The following is a 20,533-nucleotide window of genomic DNA, read 5'->3' on the forward strand; positions in this document are numbered from 1 at the left end:
TACTGTATTTTAATGTTTTGTTGGAAGCCGCCCAGAGTGGCTGGGGTATTATTAATAATAATAATAGTAGTAGTAGTCACCCCCTGGATGACACCCAGAGCAGACACCCCCCGCCCTCTGCCAACGTGGTCCAAAGGAAAGCAGAGCAAGACGTCTGGTGCCAGTTTGGCTGCTGGATTTGCCCAAAGTACAAGGTTGGACTTTGGATTTGTTCTAATCCTCTTTTAAAGCCACCCACGCCGGGGGGGGGGCACCACTGTATCCTGTGGGAGGGAGTTCCATAGTTTAACTCCACAAACCTGATGAGAAGCAAAAAGGTGCAAATGGGTGAAACATGGTGGAATTTGCCCCGGAAACCCCCCAAAATAGGAACAAAGAAGACAAACACGGTAGCACCAGCCCATATTTATTTAGCTGCATTTACGTTACATGTAAAACTGATCACTGTTCGTTGAAGGTACCACAGTAGGAGGGGGACTGGCAAGGAACATTTTTATAAATGTAGTAGCTTGGAAGAATGACTTTCAAGCACTTTTTTTGTGTGTGGGGAGATCTCATGTCATTTCCATGTCAACTGGAGATGAGCTTGGGAGACCATGCCTGAAGTTGTATTTTCGAACTCAGCTGTACCAAACTGTGTCCCCTAGCCTTGCTCCAAACTCCCACCAACCCCCAGCCAACATGGCGGCTGGTCAGGAGTGATGGGGAGTTATAGCGCAATATCTGCAGGGCAACAACATTAGCCGTCCTTGGGGTAACTTGCTGCCTAAATTTCACCTGCCCACGTAATCTATGCAGCTGAAACTGGTCCAACTGCAATTTCATCCCTCTCCTCCTCCCAAACCTTGCTCCCTCTGTGGTCAGTACGGAATTGATTAAATTGTGCAGGAACCGGTACCCAATTTTTATCATGTTCCTCTCTGTTTTCCTCCCTCCGCTGGGCTGCAAGCTCTCGCTTCAAGATTGCAAATCGCCTTGAACGGAAAAAGCAACGTATCAGTGCAAAAGAAAATAAGTTAAATAAATAAGACTTGAAGACAGTGCTGATTCCCTCCTGTGCAAAATGGTTGATCTTTCTATCCCACTAGATTAACTTTTTAGTAAAACAACCCCTTTTGAAAACCACCAACCAATCTTCAGCACCGAATAATTAAATACAGTAACAATAAAGAACAAACAACAATTTTTCCTCAAAGCTATTTTAAACCACGCTGGTTTCCTCCTGGTTCACCAGATGTACGGGGGGGAAATCTCCCTGGAACAGAAGAACCATGTAGAATGAAATAAGTCTGTGCCTGTTTTGTATATTTGGTGCTGTGAACATCAAACCCTGACTGTCTCTGCTGTATTAAACTGGTGCTAGTTCATGCAAGGCTGTGGGAATCGGATGTGCTACACGGAATTCCCTTTCAGCTAAGTCAGGCTTCTTCAACCTTGGCCCTCCAGATGTTTTGAGACTACAAGTCCCATCATCCCTGACCACTGGTCCTGCTAGCTAGGGATCATGGGAGTTGTAGGCCAACAAACAACTGGAGGGCCGAATTTGAGGAAGCCTGAGCTAACCACTTCCAGAAAAATCAGCTGGCCAGGGGCACGGGTGGGGCCTGCCTGGAACAACTCTTTCTGCTAGGAGGCCTGCGTGACCTTCCAGCAGAAAGAGTTGAAGGTCTTGTGTGGTCCACCTGGACTCTGATGGATATACACCTGTTTCCATTAAACACTGGAGGGATGTGGAACCTGTGGCCTTCCAGATCTTGTTTGGAGCTCCAACTCCTATCCGCCCCAGCCAAAATGGCCGATGGCCTGGGATGATGGGAGATGTAGTCCCGGGAACATCTGGAGGGTCACAGGCCCCCCCACCTCTGATTTCAAGCGTTTGCATGAAGCCAGCCGTGTGCAAATGCAAAATGGCAGCAGATCCGTCACAGTAGATCGGGAAAGCCAAAATGATGCTCTGCAGATGTTGTGGACTCCAACCCTCATCAGCCTGGCCAACGAGGCGTGCTTTAGTTCAACAACATCTGGAGAGCAACGTCACTGGCTCCAGTTTGTAAGCAGACGACAACCCAGGCTTCCCCGCAAGACTTAGGTTGCCCGTTTATACTTTGGTTTCTGCAGAGCCCTGGATCTGTGGTGATCTGAAATCAAAAAGTCAACTGGGTTCCTGTTTCATAGACCCAAAACACATCTCTCCTAAGTTTTCTGGGCCGTGATGGTCACCACAGAACTATCAGGGCTGGCTTTCGTAAACAAGAACAGGTTAAGAACAGGGGGACGGCATTCCTGTTCTTGAGTAATGCCCAGTGGATGAGGACAGGACTAAATCCAGTGCTATACTACGGTTGGGTTGGCGTGACATTATTTCCCTGTGTACGGCTGCTGACAGGGTAGAACCATAAGATTGCTCTGCGTGGTCCCAATCCTTTGGGGCTGACTATCAAATTGGCTGGCTTGGTTGTTGCTGCAGTGCAAGAACTTTGTATTTCTCACGGTAGCTGAAAAGGGGAGTCTTAATAATCCTCGGAGATTCCGTAGGAAGGATCCTGCACCGAGGTCGTAACGGGTTTGAGGTATCCCATTACTCTTCCTTGTTGTTTTCCTGCAAATCGCTCTCTGCCCGTAACTTTTGGCTGTTGACTTCGTTGTATTTCAACCAGTGTAGTATTTCCTCAGGAAGTTCAGGAGACTCCACCTATAAGAGAGCAGAGAAAGAAGGAGATATTATGCCATCTATATAACATCTTCATGATGTTCTCCCTAAGGTTATAGCGTGCTATGAATTTACCGCCTTGAAACTAACGAAAATGCATAAAGGAGGGTCACCGATTTGTTATAGATGTGGGGTCATGCTACCACATGTGGCGGACTTGTGCAATCATTAGGGAATTCTGGGATAATATCTATAATGAATTTAAGAAATTATTCAGACTTACCTTTAACCCCCCCCCCCCAAGATCTTTCTTTTAGGCATTTTACCATTAGAAATTAAGAAAGACATAAGACCGCTGTTCATGTATGCCACCACAGCAGCAAGAATTCTTGTGGCGAGGAAGTGGGAAAACGAAACAATAATGACAATTACGGATTGGCAGATACTCATGTTAGAATATTTACAACTAGCAAAACTGACGGGAAGAGTTAGAGGAGTATTGAACCAGAAAATATTTGGAGAATGGAGAATATTTAAGGATTATGTAAGATCATATTGTACCAACCACACCATATTAGCAGAACTTGAGTGATACTTGTAAACACAACAAATACCGTTTGTGGAGTAGATGGGAACAATATTAAAGAATATAAAACTGTGCGGGGAAAAAGACAGTATAAACAGCACAATGAGAATTCATAACTGTCAAGTTTTCCCTTTTCTTACGAGGAATCCTATTCGGAATAAGGGAATTTTCCTTAAAAAACGGGAAACGTTGACAGCTATGCGAGTGATTGGAAGACTCGTTTTGTCAGAAGTCAAATCCACCCTGCCTGTTAAGTCTTTATGGCGTAGTAAGACTGTTTGGTGACAGCAGCCACGAAATTAAAAGACGCCTGCTTCTTGGGAGAAAAGCGATGACAAACCTAGACAGCATCTTAAAAAGCAGAGACATCACCTTGCCAACAAAGGTCCATATAGTAAAAGCTATGGATTTCCCAGTAGTGATGTATGGAAGTGAGAGCTGGACCATAAAGAAGGCTGATCGCCGAAAAATTGATGCTTTTGAATTCTGGTGCTGGAGGAGACTCTTGAGAGTCCCATGGAGTGCAAGAAGATCAAACCTCTCCATTCTGAAGAAAATCAGACCTGAGTGCTCACTGGAAGGGCAGATCCTGAAGCTGAGGCTCCAAGACTTTGGCCACCTCATGAGAAGAGAAGACTCCCTGGAAAAGACCCTGATGTTGGGAAAGATGGAGGGCACAAGGAGAAGGGGACGGCAGAGGACGAGATGCTGGGACAGTGTTCTCGAAGGGACCAGCATGAGTCTGACCAAACTGCGGGAGGCAGTGGAAGACAGGAGTGCCTGGAGTGCTCTGGTCCAGGGGGTCACGAAGAGCCGGATACGACTAAACAACAACAAGACTGTTTGCTGTTTCTATACTCCTATGTTGCAGAATCCTGTCAATCCACTGGGACAAAGCAACTTACACATGGGTAGAATGGGGACATGCGCATAAGAGTGAGCATGCAATGGTATTCTCCCCTGAGCATCTTCCAAGAGCCTTATTAATGCAATTTCTCCTTACACAAAACGTAATACGTGCGTTATAAATGCTGATGGAATCAGGTGTCAAGAACACACTTCCTTGAAAATGTTCCAATTAAAAACTGGCAGTTTTAGAAATACAGTCGTAACCTTGGATCCCAAACGTCTTGGGAGTCGAACGTTTTGGCTCCTAAACACCGCAAACCCAGAAGTAGCTGTTCCGGTTTGTGAATGTACTTTGGAACCCAAACGTCCGACGGGGCTTCTGATTGGCTGCAGGAGCGTCCTGCAGCCAAACGGAAGGCACGCTTTGGTTTCCGAATGTTTGGAAGTCGAACGGACTTCCGGAAAGGATTCCATTCAACTTCCTTTTTAAAAAATAATTTTATTAACATATAAAACACATACGTATACATTTACACAATACACATACACAACACACTACCTTATTTTCATAACATAAAACATACCTACATTGCTCTATATAATACCTACCTATACTGTACATATCAACATACCTACACTGCTACCCCACAGACACCCACCAAGTGACTTGACTTCCAGCCGTTCTTGTTACGCTATTTTATTTTTCCAACTAGCTTAAACGCATTTCATTATTTCTTTAATCTCTTCTTCTACCTTGACTTTACTCTTCTTTCACTCTAATCCTTTTCTGGATTCACTCAATATCTGTCAGAAATTCTACTTTTTCCACACAAATTTTGATGTATTCCTTAAAGATAGCCCACTCCTTATTCACATTTTGTACCATATCTCCTCTTATCCTCCCTGTTTAGTTCAGCAATATGGAAGTATTCCATCATTTTAGATAACCAGTCTGTTTTAGCTGGGACGCTGCTGCTTTTCCAATTTTTGGCAATCAATAACCTTGCCGCCGTAGTTGCATACATAAATATTCCATTCGGCTTCCAAGATACGACTGTATACATTAAAAAAAAAGGCCAGCGGGATTTTAGCATGTTTGGATCCTAATGGCGCAGCCGTGCTTGTAATAATTATGGCCTTTCTACCCTTCCCATTGGGGACGCAGGTGGCGCTGAGGGTTAAACCACTGAGCCTCTTGGACTTGCCGATCAGAAGGTCGGCAGTTCGAATCCTGTGACGAAGTCAGCTCCCGTTGTTCAGTCCCAGGTCCTGCCCACTGCAGAGGAATCAGCACAAAGTGTTTCCATAGTTTTATCTATGGAACTCCCTGCCACAAGAGACAATGCTGGCCACCAGCTTTTAAAAGAGGGCTAGACAAATTCACAGAAAAGAATTCTTCTTATGTCTCCATGCATGTTGAATTGTCTGAGGAGATCGATGGAAACTTTATATTAGACAGTCCGTATTTCCGCCCTGGCTCAGCTGAATTCACTCGCGCATGCCACTCTGGGCGGCTGAGATTTCCATAGATTAGCAGGGCAAGAAGCCCCGAATAAAATTTAAAATACTAACTGATGCTAAAGAAAGGGGTGGTTTTGCCCTGCCAGACCTTAAGCTTTATTATGAGTTAGATGCATTTTGTTGGCTGAAGGAATGGCTACTTCTTGAAAACACTGATGTATTGGATTTGGAAGGGTTCAATAATGTATTTGGTTGGCATGCATACTTGTGGTATGATAAGGTAAGCACTGTTTAATGTTTGGACAAGATACAAGGATTTGCTTGAAAACAAAACTCCAAGGTGGTTGTCACCAATGGAAGCAAAGGGCCTTGAAAAAGCTCAATATGGAGGCCAATTGGCCGAAATATTGGGAGATACTGGAACAAGAAGGAGACAGATTAAAGCTGCAGAGTTTTGAAAAATTAAAAAACAAAGTACGGGATTGGCTTCATTATTATCAAATAATGGAGGTTTATAATTTGGATAAGAAAATTGGGTTTCAGGTGGCGAAATCAAAACTGGAAACAGAATCCTAAAACTAAGAATCTGTCAAGAATGTATAACTTGCTGTTGAAATGGAATACTCAGGATGAAACGGTGAAATCAGCTATGATTAAATGGGCTCAAGATGTTGGACATAATATTATGATAGCTGACTGGGAACAGTTATGGACCACAGGTATTAAGTTTACGGCATGTAATGCCTTAAGAGAGAATATAATGAAAATGATATACAGGTGGTACATAACACCAGTCAAGCTTGCAAAAATCTATCACTTGCCCGATAATAAATGTTGGAAATGTAAAGAGACTGAAGGTACTTTCTTTCACCTTTGGTGGACATGCCCAAGGATTAAGACTTTCTGGGAGATGATCTACAATGAAATGAAAAAGGTATTAAAATATACCTTTCAGAAGAAACCAGAGGCCTTTCTCCTGGGCATGGTCGGCCCAGTTGGTGCCAAAGAAGGATAGAACTTTTTTAATGTATGCAACAACAACAGCAAGAATACTCATTGCAAAGTATTGGAAGACACAAGATTTACCCACCCGGGAAGAATGGCAGATGAAAGTGATGGACTATATGGAACTGGCAGAGATGACTGGCAGAATCCGAGACCAAGGTGAAGAGTTGGTGGAAGAAGATTGGAGGAAATTTAAAGTTTATTTACAGAAACATTGTAAAATTCAGGAATGTTAGAAGGATGTTGGAATGAAGTAATGCAGTATTAGCAGAAATGATATAAAAGATTAGGTAAAAATTGATTCTTTAATTGTTGAAAGACGAGAATGTAAAATGATACTACATTAGGATAAACTATTAGGATAAAAACCAAGTTGGAAAGGATTTCCTGGAATATTTAATTGAACTAGAACACAAAAAAGGGAGGTGTGAGGAGGTCAGGGAAATAAGTAAATGAAAGATAAGACATGGAAAGAGGGAAATGTTTTTAATTGCTTTTACTTTTCTGTATTTTGTATTTTTTGCTTTTTTCTTCTCTTTTTTTCTCATTTTTCCTTTCTCATTTTTGTAACTTTTTTGAAACTTTAATAAATATTATTATATATAAAAAAAGAGATTCCCATAGATTAACCATTCTTGGAGTACCTCCTCTTGTCTGTCCTGAATCTTATTTAATTCCATTTATGACTCCCTTTCCATAGAATATCTGGAGACAGTTTCACAATAAAAAGCATCATCAGTAAAAGACAATTACCCGGTTCCACAATTAGAACAATTAAGAATGCTTTCATATGTAAAAATAAAAGTAATTTAAAATCCAGTTCGGTAGCTAACCGAGATAAAGGTCTTCCAGCATTCAGATTCACTGGTGACAGTAAGGCTCCTGACTACGAGTCGTTGGTCACGGGAGGAAAGAAAATGCTTTTGTGCTTGAATCCTGCTTGCAGGTTTCCCTTTGGGGCAGGTGGTTGGGCAGTGTGAGAACAGGATCAAAGAGAGTCCACCGCCTTCCAATGGGATGGGTAAAGGTAAAGGGACCCCTGACCGTTAGATCCAGTTGTGACCGACTCTGGGGTTGCGGCGCTCATCTCGCTTTATTGGCCGAGGGAGCCGGCGTACAGCTTCCAGGTCATGTGGCCAGCATGACTAAGCCACTTCTGGCGAACAAGAGCAGCACACAGAAACGCCGTTTACCTTCCCGCCGGAGTGGTACCTATTGATCTACTTGCACTTTGACGTGCTAGGTTGGCAGGAGCAGGGACCGAGCAACGGGCGCTCACCCCGTTGTGGGGATTCAAACCGCCTACCTTCTGATCGGCAAGTCCTAGGCTCTGTAGTTTAACCCACAGCGCCACCCGTGTCCCTAGAGAATACCTTACACTGCGTTTAAAACCAAAATCGCATTTGGATAGAAACTGTTTCTCAGGAGGCTAGTCTTAGTCCCTGTACCTTCTTCCAGAAGGCAGAAGCTGAAAGAGATCATTTCCGGGGTGCACACTATCCTGCGCTATCTCTGCAGCTTTCTTAGGACACCTGGAAGCATAGATTTGATCCAAGGTGGGAAGAATGCACTCAATTATTCTCTCCACAGTCTTTACAACCCTGGACAGCATATGTCGGAGGTTATGGAGTTATGCAGTGGTTTTTTTCTTAAAAAATGTTGAGGGGTACTCTAATTTTCCTACTCATATTGAAATAATGCCCCTCAATGAGGCGAAACGTATTAGATTCACATAATGTTTAGGGGTATGCGTACCCCTGCGTCCCACCAGAAAAAAAAGCAGTGGAGTTATGTGACCCCCGTGAGCCAAGGATATAAGTAACTCTACAATCTTTAGAAAACATCTGTACAGTGGTACCTCGGGTTAAGAACTTAATTCGTTCTGGAGGTCTGTTCTTAACCTGAAACTGTTCTTAACCTGAAAACCACTTTAGCTAATGGGGCCTCCTGCTGCCGCCGCAGCGCCACCGGAGCACGATTTCTGTTCTCATCCTGAAGCAAAGTTCTTAACCCGAGGTAATATTTCTGGGTTAGGGGAGTCTGTAACCTGAAGTGTATGTAACCTGAGGTACCACTGTATAGCTTTATACAGTAATGAAGCCAGGCAAAAGCATTCACCTTTAACCAGGCCTTTGGTTAACTGTGATCCATTGCCCCTTGTTAAATGTGTTGGGGAAGGGGAGAGTTATCAGGCTGCTTTTATTTTATGTATTTTGTGTTTTTATACTGTGCTTTTATCCTGTGAACTGCACCTGAGACCTGCAGGCATAGGGCGGTGTACAAATTTAATAAATAATAATAAATAATAACATTATGTTTTTATGTTAAGTTGGAAGCCACCCAAAGTGGTAATCTTTCGTAATATGGTGCTCTGTGGGAGGCCAAAATTTGTCACCTCAAAATATGGTGCTCTGTGGGAGGCCAAAATTTGTCACCTCTGAATCATAGAAACGTACCGACCGACATTTATCTGATGAAAATTGGGAAATCCTATTTCATAATAATAATAATAATTTTATTATTTATAACCCGCCCCCATTTGACGAGCCACTCTGGGCGGCTTCCAACATATTTAATTTTTAATGTTTTGTTATGTTTTTATATAACTTCCCTAAACAGGGAAGATTGTATTGTTATCTCCTTGACTCAGGGGTTGCATAATTCCATACCCTCCAACATTTTCTCTGATGAAAATAGGGACATCCTAAGGAAAAGCAGGATATTCTGGGATCAGATCGGGAATTGGGACGGCTTCTGTAAATCCAGGACTGTCCCTGGAAAATAGGCACACTTGGGAGGTTCTGTAAAAACCATTCCAACCGGCCTACTATTCCCCAAGTCTCCCTGAATAGTGAATTTGAAGAAATGGAGGCAGTGAGAGATTTTACTTTCTTGGGCTCCATGATCACTGCAGATGGTGACAGCAGCCACGAAATTAAAAGACGCCTGCTCCTTGGGAGAAAAGCAATAACAAACCTTGACAGCATCTTAAAAAGTAGAGACATCACTTTGCCAACAAAGGTCCGTATAGTAAAAGCTATGGTTTTCCCAGTATTGATGTATGGACAAAATGGTTTTCGAAGCTACCAGCATGAGTTTGACCAAACTGCGGGAGACAGTGGAAGACAGGAGTGCCTGGCGTGCTCTGGTCCAGGGGGTCACAAAGAGTCGGACATGTCTAAATGACAAAACAACAACAAAGGGACCTGCAATATATTTCTTCAGATATATCAAAGCAGAGACCAAGCAGAAGAGCTTAAGAAATTAGGAATCTGCTGATTTCCCTACCATTGTAATGCACTGCTCCAGATGTTATACGATTTCTAATTATACTTCCATTTCTTATATATTGCACTGTATCGTATTGCAGTTTGCACTCCATAGAATCCCAAATTGCAATACGGTATAATTCAATATAAGAAACAAGTGAAACAGTGAAAATACTGTGACAGAACTACTGCATGGCGTTATACGTAGGGCTGCCTCGGAAGACAGTTCGGAAACTTCAGCTGGTGCAGAATTCAGCGGCCAGGTTGCTCACTGGACTGGCAAGACGGTTTGAGCATCTCACACCGATCCTGGCCCAGCTGCACTGGCTACCAATTAGTTTCCGGGCACAATTCAAAGCTCTGGTTTTGACCTGTAAAGCCTTAAATGGCTCAGGACCGCAATACCTCAAGGACCGCCTCTTTCCTATGAACCTACCCGGACCCTGAGATCATCTTCTGAGGCCCTTCTTCATGTGCCTCCTCCTCGAGAGGTCCGGAGGGTGGCAACACGAGAGCGGGGCCTTCTCTGCAGTGGCTCCCTGTCTGTGAAATGCTCTCTCCAGGGAGGTTCACCTGACACCCTCATTATGAACCTTTAGGCGCCAGGCAAAAACGTTCCTTTTTAACCAGGCCTTTGGCTCATCCGATTTACATCCTATGCCCTTTTAAAGTGAGTTTTTTTAAATGGGGGGGGCCCTACTGGGTTGTTGTTTTTATTTTTATTAGGTATTTTATGGTTTTATATCTTGATTTTATTCTGTGAACTGCCCTGAGACCCCCGGGGGTAAAGGGCGGTATATAAATTCAATAAGACAAACAAACAACAGTGCTAAATGTTTAAGGTAAAGGTAAAGGGACCCCTGACCGTTAGGTCCAGTCGTGGCCGACTCTGGGGTTGCGGCGCTCATCTCTCTTTATTGGCTGAGGGAGCCGGCGTACAGCTTCCAGCTTATGTGGCCAGCATGACTAAGCTGCTTCTGGCAAACCAGAACAGTGCACGGAAACGCCGTTTAGCTTCCCACCGGAGTGGTACCTATTTATCTACTTGCACTTTGACGTGCTTTTGAACTGCTAGGTTGGCAGGAGCTGGGACTGAGGAACAGGAGCTCACCCCGTCATGGGGATTCGAACCGCCGACCTTCTGATCAGCAAGTCTTAGGCTCTGTGGTTTAACCCACAGCGCTACCCGCGTCCCTGCTAAATGTTTAGGTTTAGTGAATTATTAGGATCTGAAGAAAATGTTTGCACCCACTTGGCCTGCCCTAGCACATGGACGTAGCCAGGATTTCTATTTTTTTTTTGGGGGGGGGTTGCAGGATTTTGTTTGGGGGGCAAATCCACAAATATCACTGAAACGTACTCCATTATCTGAGGTTTAGGGACGTGGGTGGCGCTGTGGGTTAAACCACAGAGCCTAGGACTTGCTGATCAGAAGGTCGAATCCCAGTGAAGGGGCAGCTCCCGTTGCTCGGTCCCTGCTCCTGCCAACCTAGCAGTTCGAAAGCATGTCAAAGAGCAAGTAGATCAATAGGTACCACTCTGGCGGGAAGGTAAATGGCGTTTCCGTGCGCTGCTCTGGTTCGCCAGAAGCGGCTTGGTCATGCTGGCCACATGACCCGGAAGCTGTACGCCGGCTCCCTTGGCCAATAAAGAGAGATGAGTGCTGCAACCCCAGAGTTGTCCGCGACTGGACCAAATGGTCAGTCTACCTTTACCTGAGGTTCTGCCCCAACCCCAAAAGAAGCTCAGCAACTTTGGCTGCCCCTCCAAGAACCCAAATCCTGGGTAAGCTCATTCCCTCGCCCGTTCCGACTCACCTTCCTGCGGCAGAGGATCTCGACGGCTTGCGCGGGGCTGGCCCCAACCACGTGCAGCCGGACGTGGAGCACGGCGCACACGAAGCCGTCCCGTGCGCGCACGAAGCGCTGCTCCAGGACGAAGGCGCGCGCGTCCCAGCCCAGCAGCCTGGTGCGCACGTCGAAGCGCTCGAGCAGGTGCAGCGAGCGGCGGTAGCGGCACGTGGAGGCGGCCAGCACCGTGTGCGCGCCCAAGCCCCGGACAGCGCGCAGCAGCCCGCAGCGGGTGAGGTGCGCCAGGCGCGCCAGGTCCGCCTCGCGCGGGTAGCGCGCGTTGTTCATGTGCACCAGGCAGTCCAGGTCCGACGGCAGCACCCGGCTGGCGAAGCTCTGCTCCTCCAGCAAGTCCCACACCGTGGGCAGCGCCCAGCGCGCGTACAGCAGCGTCACGGGCACCCGCAGCAGGTACCAGCCGTCCAGCAGGGCGAACAGGGCGGCCAAGGCCCCCAGAGCCCACGCCAGCTCCGCCATGGCGCAAAGGAAAGAAGAGCTGGGCGCGCCGTCGAGGCGGTGCTTGCAGAGGACGCCGGGCAGCGCGGGCGGGAAGCTGCGCTTGCAGCCGTCTTGCAAAGCCGGCGCCGGGGAGCGAAGGTCACCGGCACGGCTCCTCCTCTTCTTCCTTCCGCCGTCTTCCGCCCTCTTCCTCCATTGCGCGCGGAGCCGCCTCTCCGGCTTCCTGCGCAGGTTCAGCGTCTTCCTCGGCCGGCCTTATGTAACGATGATGCTGCTTGCTCGCTTGCACGAGTCTGCTGGACAGCTCCCCCTTGCGCGCCGCCAGCTCTCTGCAAAATCATTATTTTTATTTTTTCAACAGTTAAATGCCATGCAAAGAGACACCTTCCAGGAATTTTTTTATCTGTGAAATTTATCATATGCCTTTTCTTGTGCTTGTGCTGTTTAGCCATTTTTTAAATTATTACTTACGTTGTTAATAGAAGGTGATTGTTTTACTACCCAGACCCTGAGATCTTCTTTTTAAAAAAATCATTTTTATTGATTTTCCAGTAAAAACAGCCAGTCAACATATCCACATCATAATCCAATTAAAAACAAGAAACTAAAATTAAAAAAAGACTAACTTGTAATCCAAATGGTAATTATTGATTTTTTGGGACCTCTGAGGCATATCTCCAAATCTTCAGTCCTGCCTCTTCTCGTTGTTTTCATATTTTCCACCTTCTGGTCTTAACGCTTTAAAGTTCTCAACCTTGAGATCATCTTCTGAGGCCCTCCTTCGTGTGGCTCCTCCTCGAGAGGTCCGGAGGGTGGCAACACAAGAGCAGGGCCTTCTCTGCGGTGGCTCCCTGTCTGTGGAATGCTCTCCCCAGGGAAGTTCGCCTGGCGCCTTCATTATACACCTTTAGTCTCCAGGCAAAAGCGTTCCGTTCTAACCAGGCCTTCGGTTGACCTGATTGACATCCTATACCCTTTTAAAACGTGGCTCTTTTGGGGGGGGGGTTATTGGGTTATTGTTTTTATTCTTATTTTATATATTGCGATCTTTTCTGCAAACCACCCTGAGATGCCTGGGTACAGGGAGGTATATAAATTCAACAAACAAATAATAAAAATAAATACTGATGATTCTTGTCATTGTTTTACTGATGATTTGTTAATTGTTTTATATGATTTATGTTGTGATTGTGATGTGCTACGATGTTATCATTCACTGTATGTAAGCTGCTTTGTGACTCGTGTGAGTAAAAAGCAGCATAAAATAGCAGTTTAAAAATAGCTAAAAATACAATTTACAAGATACAATAATTATAAGAACAAGCCAGAATAAGAGCAGGGAGACAAGAGACGCCAAACAGCAGGTTAAAACAACTAGAATTATAAGTATTACTAAAGCACTCCTGTTGAAGACTGGGGAAGAAAAGTCATGTTTCTGAAACACAGGATTTCATAAACGGAATAGTAATTGTGCCTCCATAAGGTTTGCATGGAAATATAAGAATTGAAATGAAATGAAGAAACGTGGACCCTTTTCTTTAACAATATTAATGACCAAAATCAAGACCTTGTTATATCAATAGCTCCATCTTCTCAGTGGAGAGGTTACATTAAGTAATATGTTCGAATGTTGAATGTGTTGTGTGTGTGACGATGGATACAGAACATAATGTGATCGACAGATGGGATTCTTTTAAAAAACACTTTTATTTAAATCCTTAAAACAGCCATTTCTAACAAATAAGGTACACTAAAACATCTGTTTACAAATGCTAACAGCATTGCAACAAGAAAGGGGCAAGTGCTGTAGGAGCAGAAAGATATTTATTTATTTGCAAACCGTTCTCAGTTTTCAATCATCGCCCGTCTCCCGAATGATCCCTCTTACGCTGTACTTGAGGGGCTCAGACCCCACTTGCGGGTTCAGGGGTCCTGCCATCTCAAGCCCACCCTGTAAAACAATTCTTCCATCTCTTTTCAGGGACACCTGGAGCGTCCCGGTCACAACCTCCTATTTCAGAAATCCTTCTCTTCCAGAAATCAGATTGCAAAATGTTGTTTCCTTCATTGATATTTAAATCACATCACTTGGTTAGGGAGGAAGCAAATTTCTATGCATATGACCACCCTTGTTTATTTATTGCTAAGGACATCTAGCACTCTAGGCATGCAAAATGGTTTTGCAATCCTGATCTGGCCCATCCTCGCAACAACCCTGTAGGGTAGGCCTTCCTTAAAATAATTTTTAGCGTTTTTAACTGCTAAGCAGGTTACAGGCTGAAGGTGTGCTGGGTGATGATTATACAGCCCTGATATCCACTCTCTTGTGCAATTATTCCCCCGAAGTTTTCTTGACCCCTTGACGTCCGTTTGAAGGGAGAACAGCAACAAACCTTTGGAAGCAGTCTGGAAATTGCTGAAGTTTTCCTGCTCTAGATTACATGGCCAAATCCCCCCCCCCCTTTCCCTCTTCTGTTTCCTGGCTGATGTTCCTCCAAAATCCACCCGCCCTCTTCTTGAAGCCTTACAGTCTGGTCCACAAGAGGCCGAAAGTGAGGGTAGCTATAAAAGCCGTGGCAGAGATTGCGGCTCTGGCCTGTTGCCCGGAGCCGATGTTGCAGAGGTCGGTGTCACAACAGTAGACTGGGCGAGTTTCACCGATCCCATCTGGCTCCGAAGGCACACAGTTTTTGGCGCAGGATTTGGTGACGGTGATGTTTCCGAAAAAGGGGTATCCTGGAGGGAGAATGAGAGAAGGTGGAGAAGGGAGGCTTTTCAGTGATGCTGCCTTGTTCTTCAAAGCAAGGTAGCTCAGTCGGTAGAGCATGAGACTCTCAATCTCGGGGACATGGGTTCGAGACTCACGTTGGGCAAAAATATCCCTGCACTGCAGAGGGTTGGGCTGGATGACCCGTGGGGTCCCTTCCAACTCTACAATTCTGTGATTTTATGAAATTTCCTGGTTCCTATTGTTAGGGATGTTGGAAGGTTGTTCTTTGTTTAGCTGACAGCTTGCCAAATGTCCTGGATGACCTATCCGAGGTCAGCTAATAAACAGGAGCTAATAGGGGATGCATTCCTGATGGCTAGAAATCTCTCTGCAACCTTGGAATGCAATGCACACCACAGTTTGGGACGGTGATACTCCCTTGGGAATGGGGAGGCAGAGAAAGATGGAGATAAGGGTGCATTGGCGAAAGCATCCCAGGTGCGTGCTGGCTCAGTTGTCAAGGCCATGTGTGCCTAGCTTGAATATTAGGGGTGCAAATCACAAGTGGGCCTAAATTATATAAATTGATTAATTAATCACTTAGAGCTTCTTACATCCCTGTTACAAGCTCCTGTAGTGCTCCAGTCTCATATTTTTTTATATTTATGATTTTCAGTTTTATACATTTCAATAATTTTACCTTCATTTCAACATTTTAGAACCTGACTTCCCTCTTTCTACGGTTCCTTAAATTTATTTTTAATATTTCCCGCATATCCAAATTAACTTAATTTGACCGTTTATTCATCTGCTTTAAATATATAATAGGTAAGGTAAAGGGACCCCTAACCATTAGGTCCAGTTGTTGCCGACTCTGGGGTTGTGACGCTCATCTCGCTTTATTGGCCGAGGGAGCTGGCTTACAGCTTCCGGGTCATGTGGCCAGTATGACTAAGCCACTTCTGGCAAACCAGAGCAGTGCACGTAAATGCTGTTTACCTTCCCGCCGGAGCGGTACCTATTTATCTACTTGCACTTTGACGTGCTTTTGAACTGCTAGGTTGGCAGGAGCAGGGACCGAGCAACGGGAGCTCACCCCATTGCGGGGATTCGAACCACTTATCTTCTCATTGGCAACTCATAGGCTCTGTGGTTTAACCCACAGCGCCACCCGTGTCCCAAATATATAATAACTGCAGGTTATTACAATAATCCTGCCCATGTGCTTATCTGTTTACAGGTTGTTGTTTCTTTTTTGTAAATATTCAATAAACCATTTCCCCTTTCTTTTGTAAAAAGTTGCCGTCTTGATTTCTTATTTAACCAGTGTCGTAATTAACATCATTACATTTATATCACAACTCTCCTTCAAGGTAGGCTAAGCCGAGAGACAATGACTGGCCCAAGGTCACCCAGTGAGTGGGGATTTGAACCCCCGCCTCCCAGGTCCCTGTCCGACACTCTAACCACTACACCCCACTGCCTTCAAAGGAGGGAGGCAACACAGTTCGTGAAACCGCCCTCTTCTGTTGAGATGAACAGATCCTGCCCAGAGTGGATCACTTGCATGCAGCCAGTGGCTGCAGGATCAAGGAAGATACCCCGAGTTCCAGTGATTTTGAATGCAAATCGTGAAAGTGATTCTTTAACTGTGCTTGGAGCGGGTTGGGCTAGATGAGCTTTGGAGGTCCCTTCCACCTCTACGATTCTATAAAAGGCCAATGCAGGAACAGAGGAAAGGGTCCCTTTAGACCAGCCTTTGCCAACTTGGCGCCCCCTCCACAGGGTTCTGGGATACAACACGCAACAGCCGGTGCAACCAATGGCCAAATGGGATTTGCGCTTCGAAACCCGGGTGCCCCTGTTTGGCGGGGGGGGGGTGATCCACGGTTTTGGTTGCGTCCCCACGTCCTTACCTGAATCCACCGAGTGCACCGTTATCTTGCAGTGTGTGCTGTCTGCGGAGCAGTTGACGAAAGTCAGGCAGTTGCTGAGGTCGGTGGGGTCTTGGCAGGTATAACACTGCAAACAGAGCCCTGTAAGAGGAGGAAAGGGAATTGGCGTATCAGCCCTGGAACTGCGTTTTCACCTCCGGCGGAGGGGCTTTGGTTCTGTCTGCACTAAACCATTAAATGTGCCAAATTTTTAAATTGGGTCAATGATAATAAGTTTAAAATTGGGGGTAAGAATTTGTTGAATTCATTTGAAAGAATTGGAATACAAGAGGGGGAGGGGAGGGGAAGTCCTGGAAAGATGCCAATGAAAATAAGGCCTTAAATTTGGATGTTTTTCTTTTTTTGTTATATTTGAAAATCTTTAATAAATATTTTTTATTTATTTAAAAAAATTAAAAAAAAATAAATGTGCCAAATCGCTGCAAGGATTGTCAGAAACTGCCATACACTGAGTCAAACCACATTGCTGCATCAAGTTCAATATTTCCTACACTGGCTGGCAGCTGCTCTCCATGGTTTCAGGAAGGTTTCTATTCCCTGTGCTACCTAGAAATTCAGGGGAATGAGCCCAGGAATTTCTGCATTTAAAGCAGCTGCTCCACCACTGAGCTATAAATCTATCTAGGTCAGTGTTTCTCAACCTTGGGTCCCCAGATGTTGTTGGACTACAACTCCCATCACCCCTGAGCTCTGGCCTTGCTAGGGATGATGGGAGTTGTAGTCCCAAAACATCTGGGGACCCAAGGTTGAGAAAGGCTGATCTAGGTAAAGGTAAAGGACCCCTGCATGGTTAAGTCCACTCAAAGGCGACTATGGGGTTGCGGCGCTCATCTCGCTTTCAGGCCGAGGGAGCCGGCGTTTATCCACAGACTGCTTTCCGGGTGATGTGGCCAGCAGGACTAAACTGCTTCTGGTGCAAAGGAACACCGTGACGTAAGTCAGAGCACACGGAAACGCCATTTACTTTCCTACCATAGTGGTATCTACTTATCTACTTGCACTGGCGTGCTTTCGGTTGGCAGGAGCTGGGGCAAAGCAACGGGAACTCACTCCGTTGCGGGGATTCGAACTGCCGACCTTCCAATCAGGAAGCCCAAGAGGCTCAGTGGTTTAGATCGCAGCGCCACCTGCGTCCTGGACAGATCTATCTAGTGAGCCCTGATTCATGAGTCGTAAGTTGAAGCTTTCCTTTGTCTTTCATCCTGAGACATCAAGCACCAAGAAACCATGGGATCATGCCATGGAGACTTACTCAGAGTAGAACCACTGAAATTAATCATTCCAGGTGGAGCACATCCATTAATGCCAATGGGTCTACTCTGAGTAGGACTAACACCGGCTACAACCCCATGTTCTTCCCCTCTGTCAAATGAGAGACTGAAAGTACTTATTACGACTAATAATTAATTTTGTTAATTCCCCCGTCACAGAAGCCAATCAAGAACTTAGTTATGAGGACCCAACAGCATCACAAAAAAGGTTGAGCCCTGTCAATTCTATTGTTGTTGTTGTTATTATTATTATTTGTATATCTGTAGATCTCAGGGTGGCTCACTACAGAAATACAAGATAAAAAACACGAAATACATAATGAAAACAAGGACGGGAAAAAACCAATAACCAACCCACCCCTCCCACTTTAGATGTGATTTCAGGATTGAAGGTGCTTAGGCTGCATTTTAAATTGCATTTTAACCTGTATTTTAAATTGGTCCCCCCCATTATGTTTTTATTGTAATTTTACTGGTGTTAGCCGCCCTGAGCCTGGCTCTGGCCGCGGAGGGCAGGGTATAAATAAAATTTATTATTATTATTAGGCTAGAACAGGGGTAGGCATCCTAAGGCTCGAGGGCTGGATGGGGTCCAATTGTTTTCTCAATCCAGCCCACGGACGGTCTGGAAATCAGCGTGTTTTCAAATGAGTAGAACGTGTCCTTTTATTTAAAATGCATCTCTGGGTTATTTGTGGGGCATAGGAATTCGTTCATATTTTCCCCCCAAAATATAGTCCGGCCCACCACATGGTCTGAGGGACGGTGGACCGGCCCCCTGCTCAAAAAGGTTGCTAACCCCTGGGCTAGAAGACCCGTTGGTTCCCTTCCAATTCTACAATTCCACGATTTCTAAGAAATCGTAAAGGTAAAGGTAAAGACCACTAGGTCCAGTCGCAGACGACTCTGGGGTTGTGGCGCTCATCTCGCTTTACTGGCCGAGGGAGCCGGCGTACAGCTTCAGGGTCATGTGACCAGCATGACTAAGCCGCTTCTGGTGAAACCAGAGCAGCGCACGGAAACGCCATTTAAGAAATCGCAGTGCACCCCTGAGATTGTACAGAGTGCAGCTCCAGATTCTCAATCCTTGGGTGGACACAACCGACCACGACACCTCCTTGAGGGCAGGGTTCAGCTTCTCTTTCCTTCACACAATCATTCCAGTTTCACAGCCAAGCCACCGGCAACCCCCCCCCCCCCCGAGATAGAAATGAATCTTACCAAGTTGCAAGGATGCCAGGAAGGCCAGCCCAACAGCCAGGAATACTTTCATCCTTGCAGGCAAACTCTGGAGGGCTTCTGAACACTCCCAGGCGGCTCCTCTTCCCCCTTTCCAAGTCCCTGCTGGGCTCTGTTGGGATCTTATTATATACCTGGCCACAGCCCTTTTCCTGTCCTGCGCTCAGCTGTGCTGTCAAGGAGAAAGGGCTCTCTCAGTCGCTGAGAAGAAGATATGCCTTTGTTTGCAGCCACACCTCCTCCACCCTCCACCCTATTCTTCTAGGGACATGCCCAGGAGCGAACAAGAGGGAACAGAGAGGTGTCAGTCAGAAAAAAAAGAAAAGAAAAAAAGCACTCAGGCTTGATCTGGGACAGAAGTAGACCTGAAGGGTTACCTGGAGCTCATTGTTGGAAATCTGGGCAGACAGTCCTCTCTGAGTCCCATAGCTGTCAACTTTTCCCTCTTCTTGCGATGAATCTTATTCGTAATAAGGGGATTTCCCTTAAAAAAAGGAAAACATTGACAGCTATATCTCTGACGCACCTTCTTGTCTGCTGGGGTCTTGGGCTTCTGACGGTGCAAAAACCATTTGTGGTGAGGGTTATCGATACTGGTGAATTTTTCACCTTTCCACTTCCTCAAATGAGGGGTGCTAAAAACTGGTAGCATGACTTTGGCCTATTTTGGTCAAATCAATGTCATTTCGTTTTGCTTGGTGTGTAAAATTGCACAGATACCATCGAAAATGATTGCCCCAGTACTTGCAGCTATGTATTGTTGCTGATTGATTGATCTATATTTAGGGTTTCGCCTGACATTTCAGGAGAGAAAAGTAAAAGTCTTTCGTTTTGCGAAAGCTGTTTCTGTGCTTCTTCGTCAAACCAAGCTAGATATTGTGCAAAAACAATAAATAAATAAAAGCAGATTTGAATTCCTCGAAACCCAAGGCACGTTTTGCAAGAAGAAATTTGCAAATGCTAAGTTTCGGCCCCTGAAATGAGACGCTCTATTAATGCAGCCTCGTTAATGCTGAGTAGAGGCGATATTCTGAAAATATTGGCCCATTAAGATTATTATTCCAGGTGGTGAATGCAGATGGGTCAGTTTTGTACAAAATCAGAGCCCACAGAGACTTCGATCAGTAGTCGAGTTTCGAGGGATGGAAATGTGGAGATGAGGGTTTGGTGAGGAGAGGTGGGCTTTTGGTGGCAGAAGTATCTCGAAGGGATGAGCGCAACACCCAGTT

General features: G+C 45.4%; 2 protein-coding genes across 2 annotated transcripts; both read right to left on the reverse strand.

Moving 5' to 3' along the window:
- Positions 1 to 389: 389 nt before the first annotated feature.
- THEM6 (thioesterase superfamily member 6) lies at positions 390 to 12,436 on the reverse strand. The gene is made up of 2 exons (XM_083749470.1): positions 11,638 to 12,436; positions 390 to 2,692 (listed from the first exon to the last, which is right to left on the reverse strand). The coding sequence occupies exons 1-2, from the start codon at positions 12,145 to 12,147 to the stop codon at positions 2,579 to 2,581; spliced, it is 624 nt and encodes a 207-aa protein (XP_083605596.1). The 5' UTR covers positions 12,148 to 12,436; the 3' UTR covers positions 390 to 2,578.
- A 2,153-nt stretch (positions 12,437 to 14,589) lies between these two features.
- LOC310849019 (ly6/PLAUR domain-containing protein 2-like) lies at positions 14,590 to 19,476 on the reverse strand. Its single transcript, XM_083748739.1, has 3 exons — positions 19,287 to 19,476; positions 16,756 to 16,875; positions 14,590 to 14,865 (listed from the first exon to the last, which is right to left on the reverse strand). The coding sequence occupies exons 1-3, from the start codon at positions 19,336 to 19,338 to the stop codon at positions 14,654 to 14,656; spliced, it is 384 nt and encodes a 127-aa protein (XP_083604865.1). The 5' UTR covers positions 19,339 to 19,476; the 3' UTR covers positions 14,590 to 14,653.
- Positions 19,477 to 20,533: the final 1,057 nt, after the last annotated feature.

This window comes from Podarcis gaigeae (assembly GCF_964106915.1).
Source record: "Podarcis gaigeae genome assembly, chromosome: 7".
NCBI lineage: Eukaryota > Metazoa > Chordata > Lepidosauria > Squamata > Lacertidae > Podarcis > Podarcis gaigeae.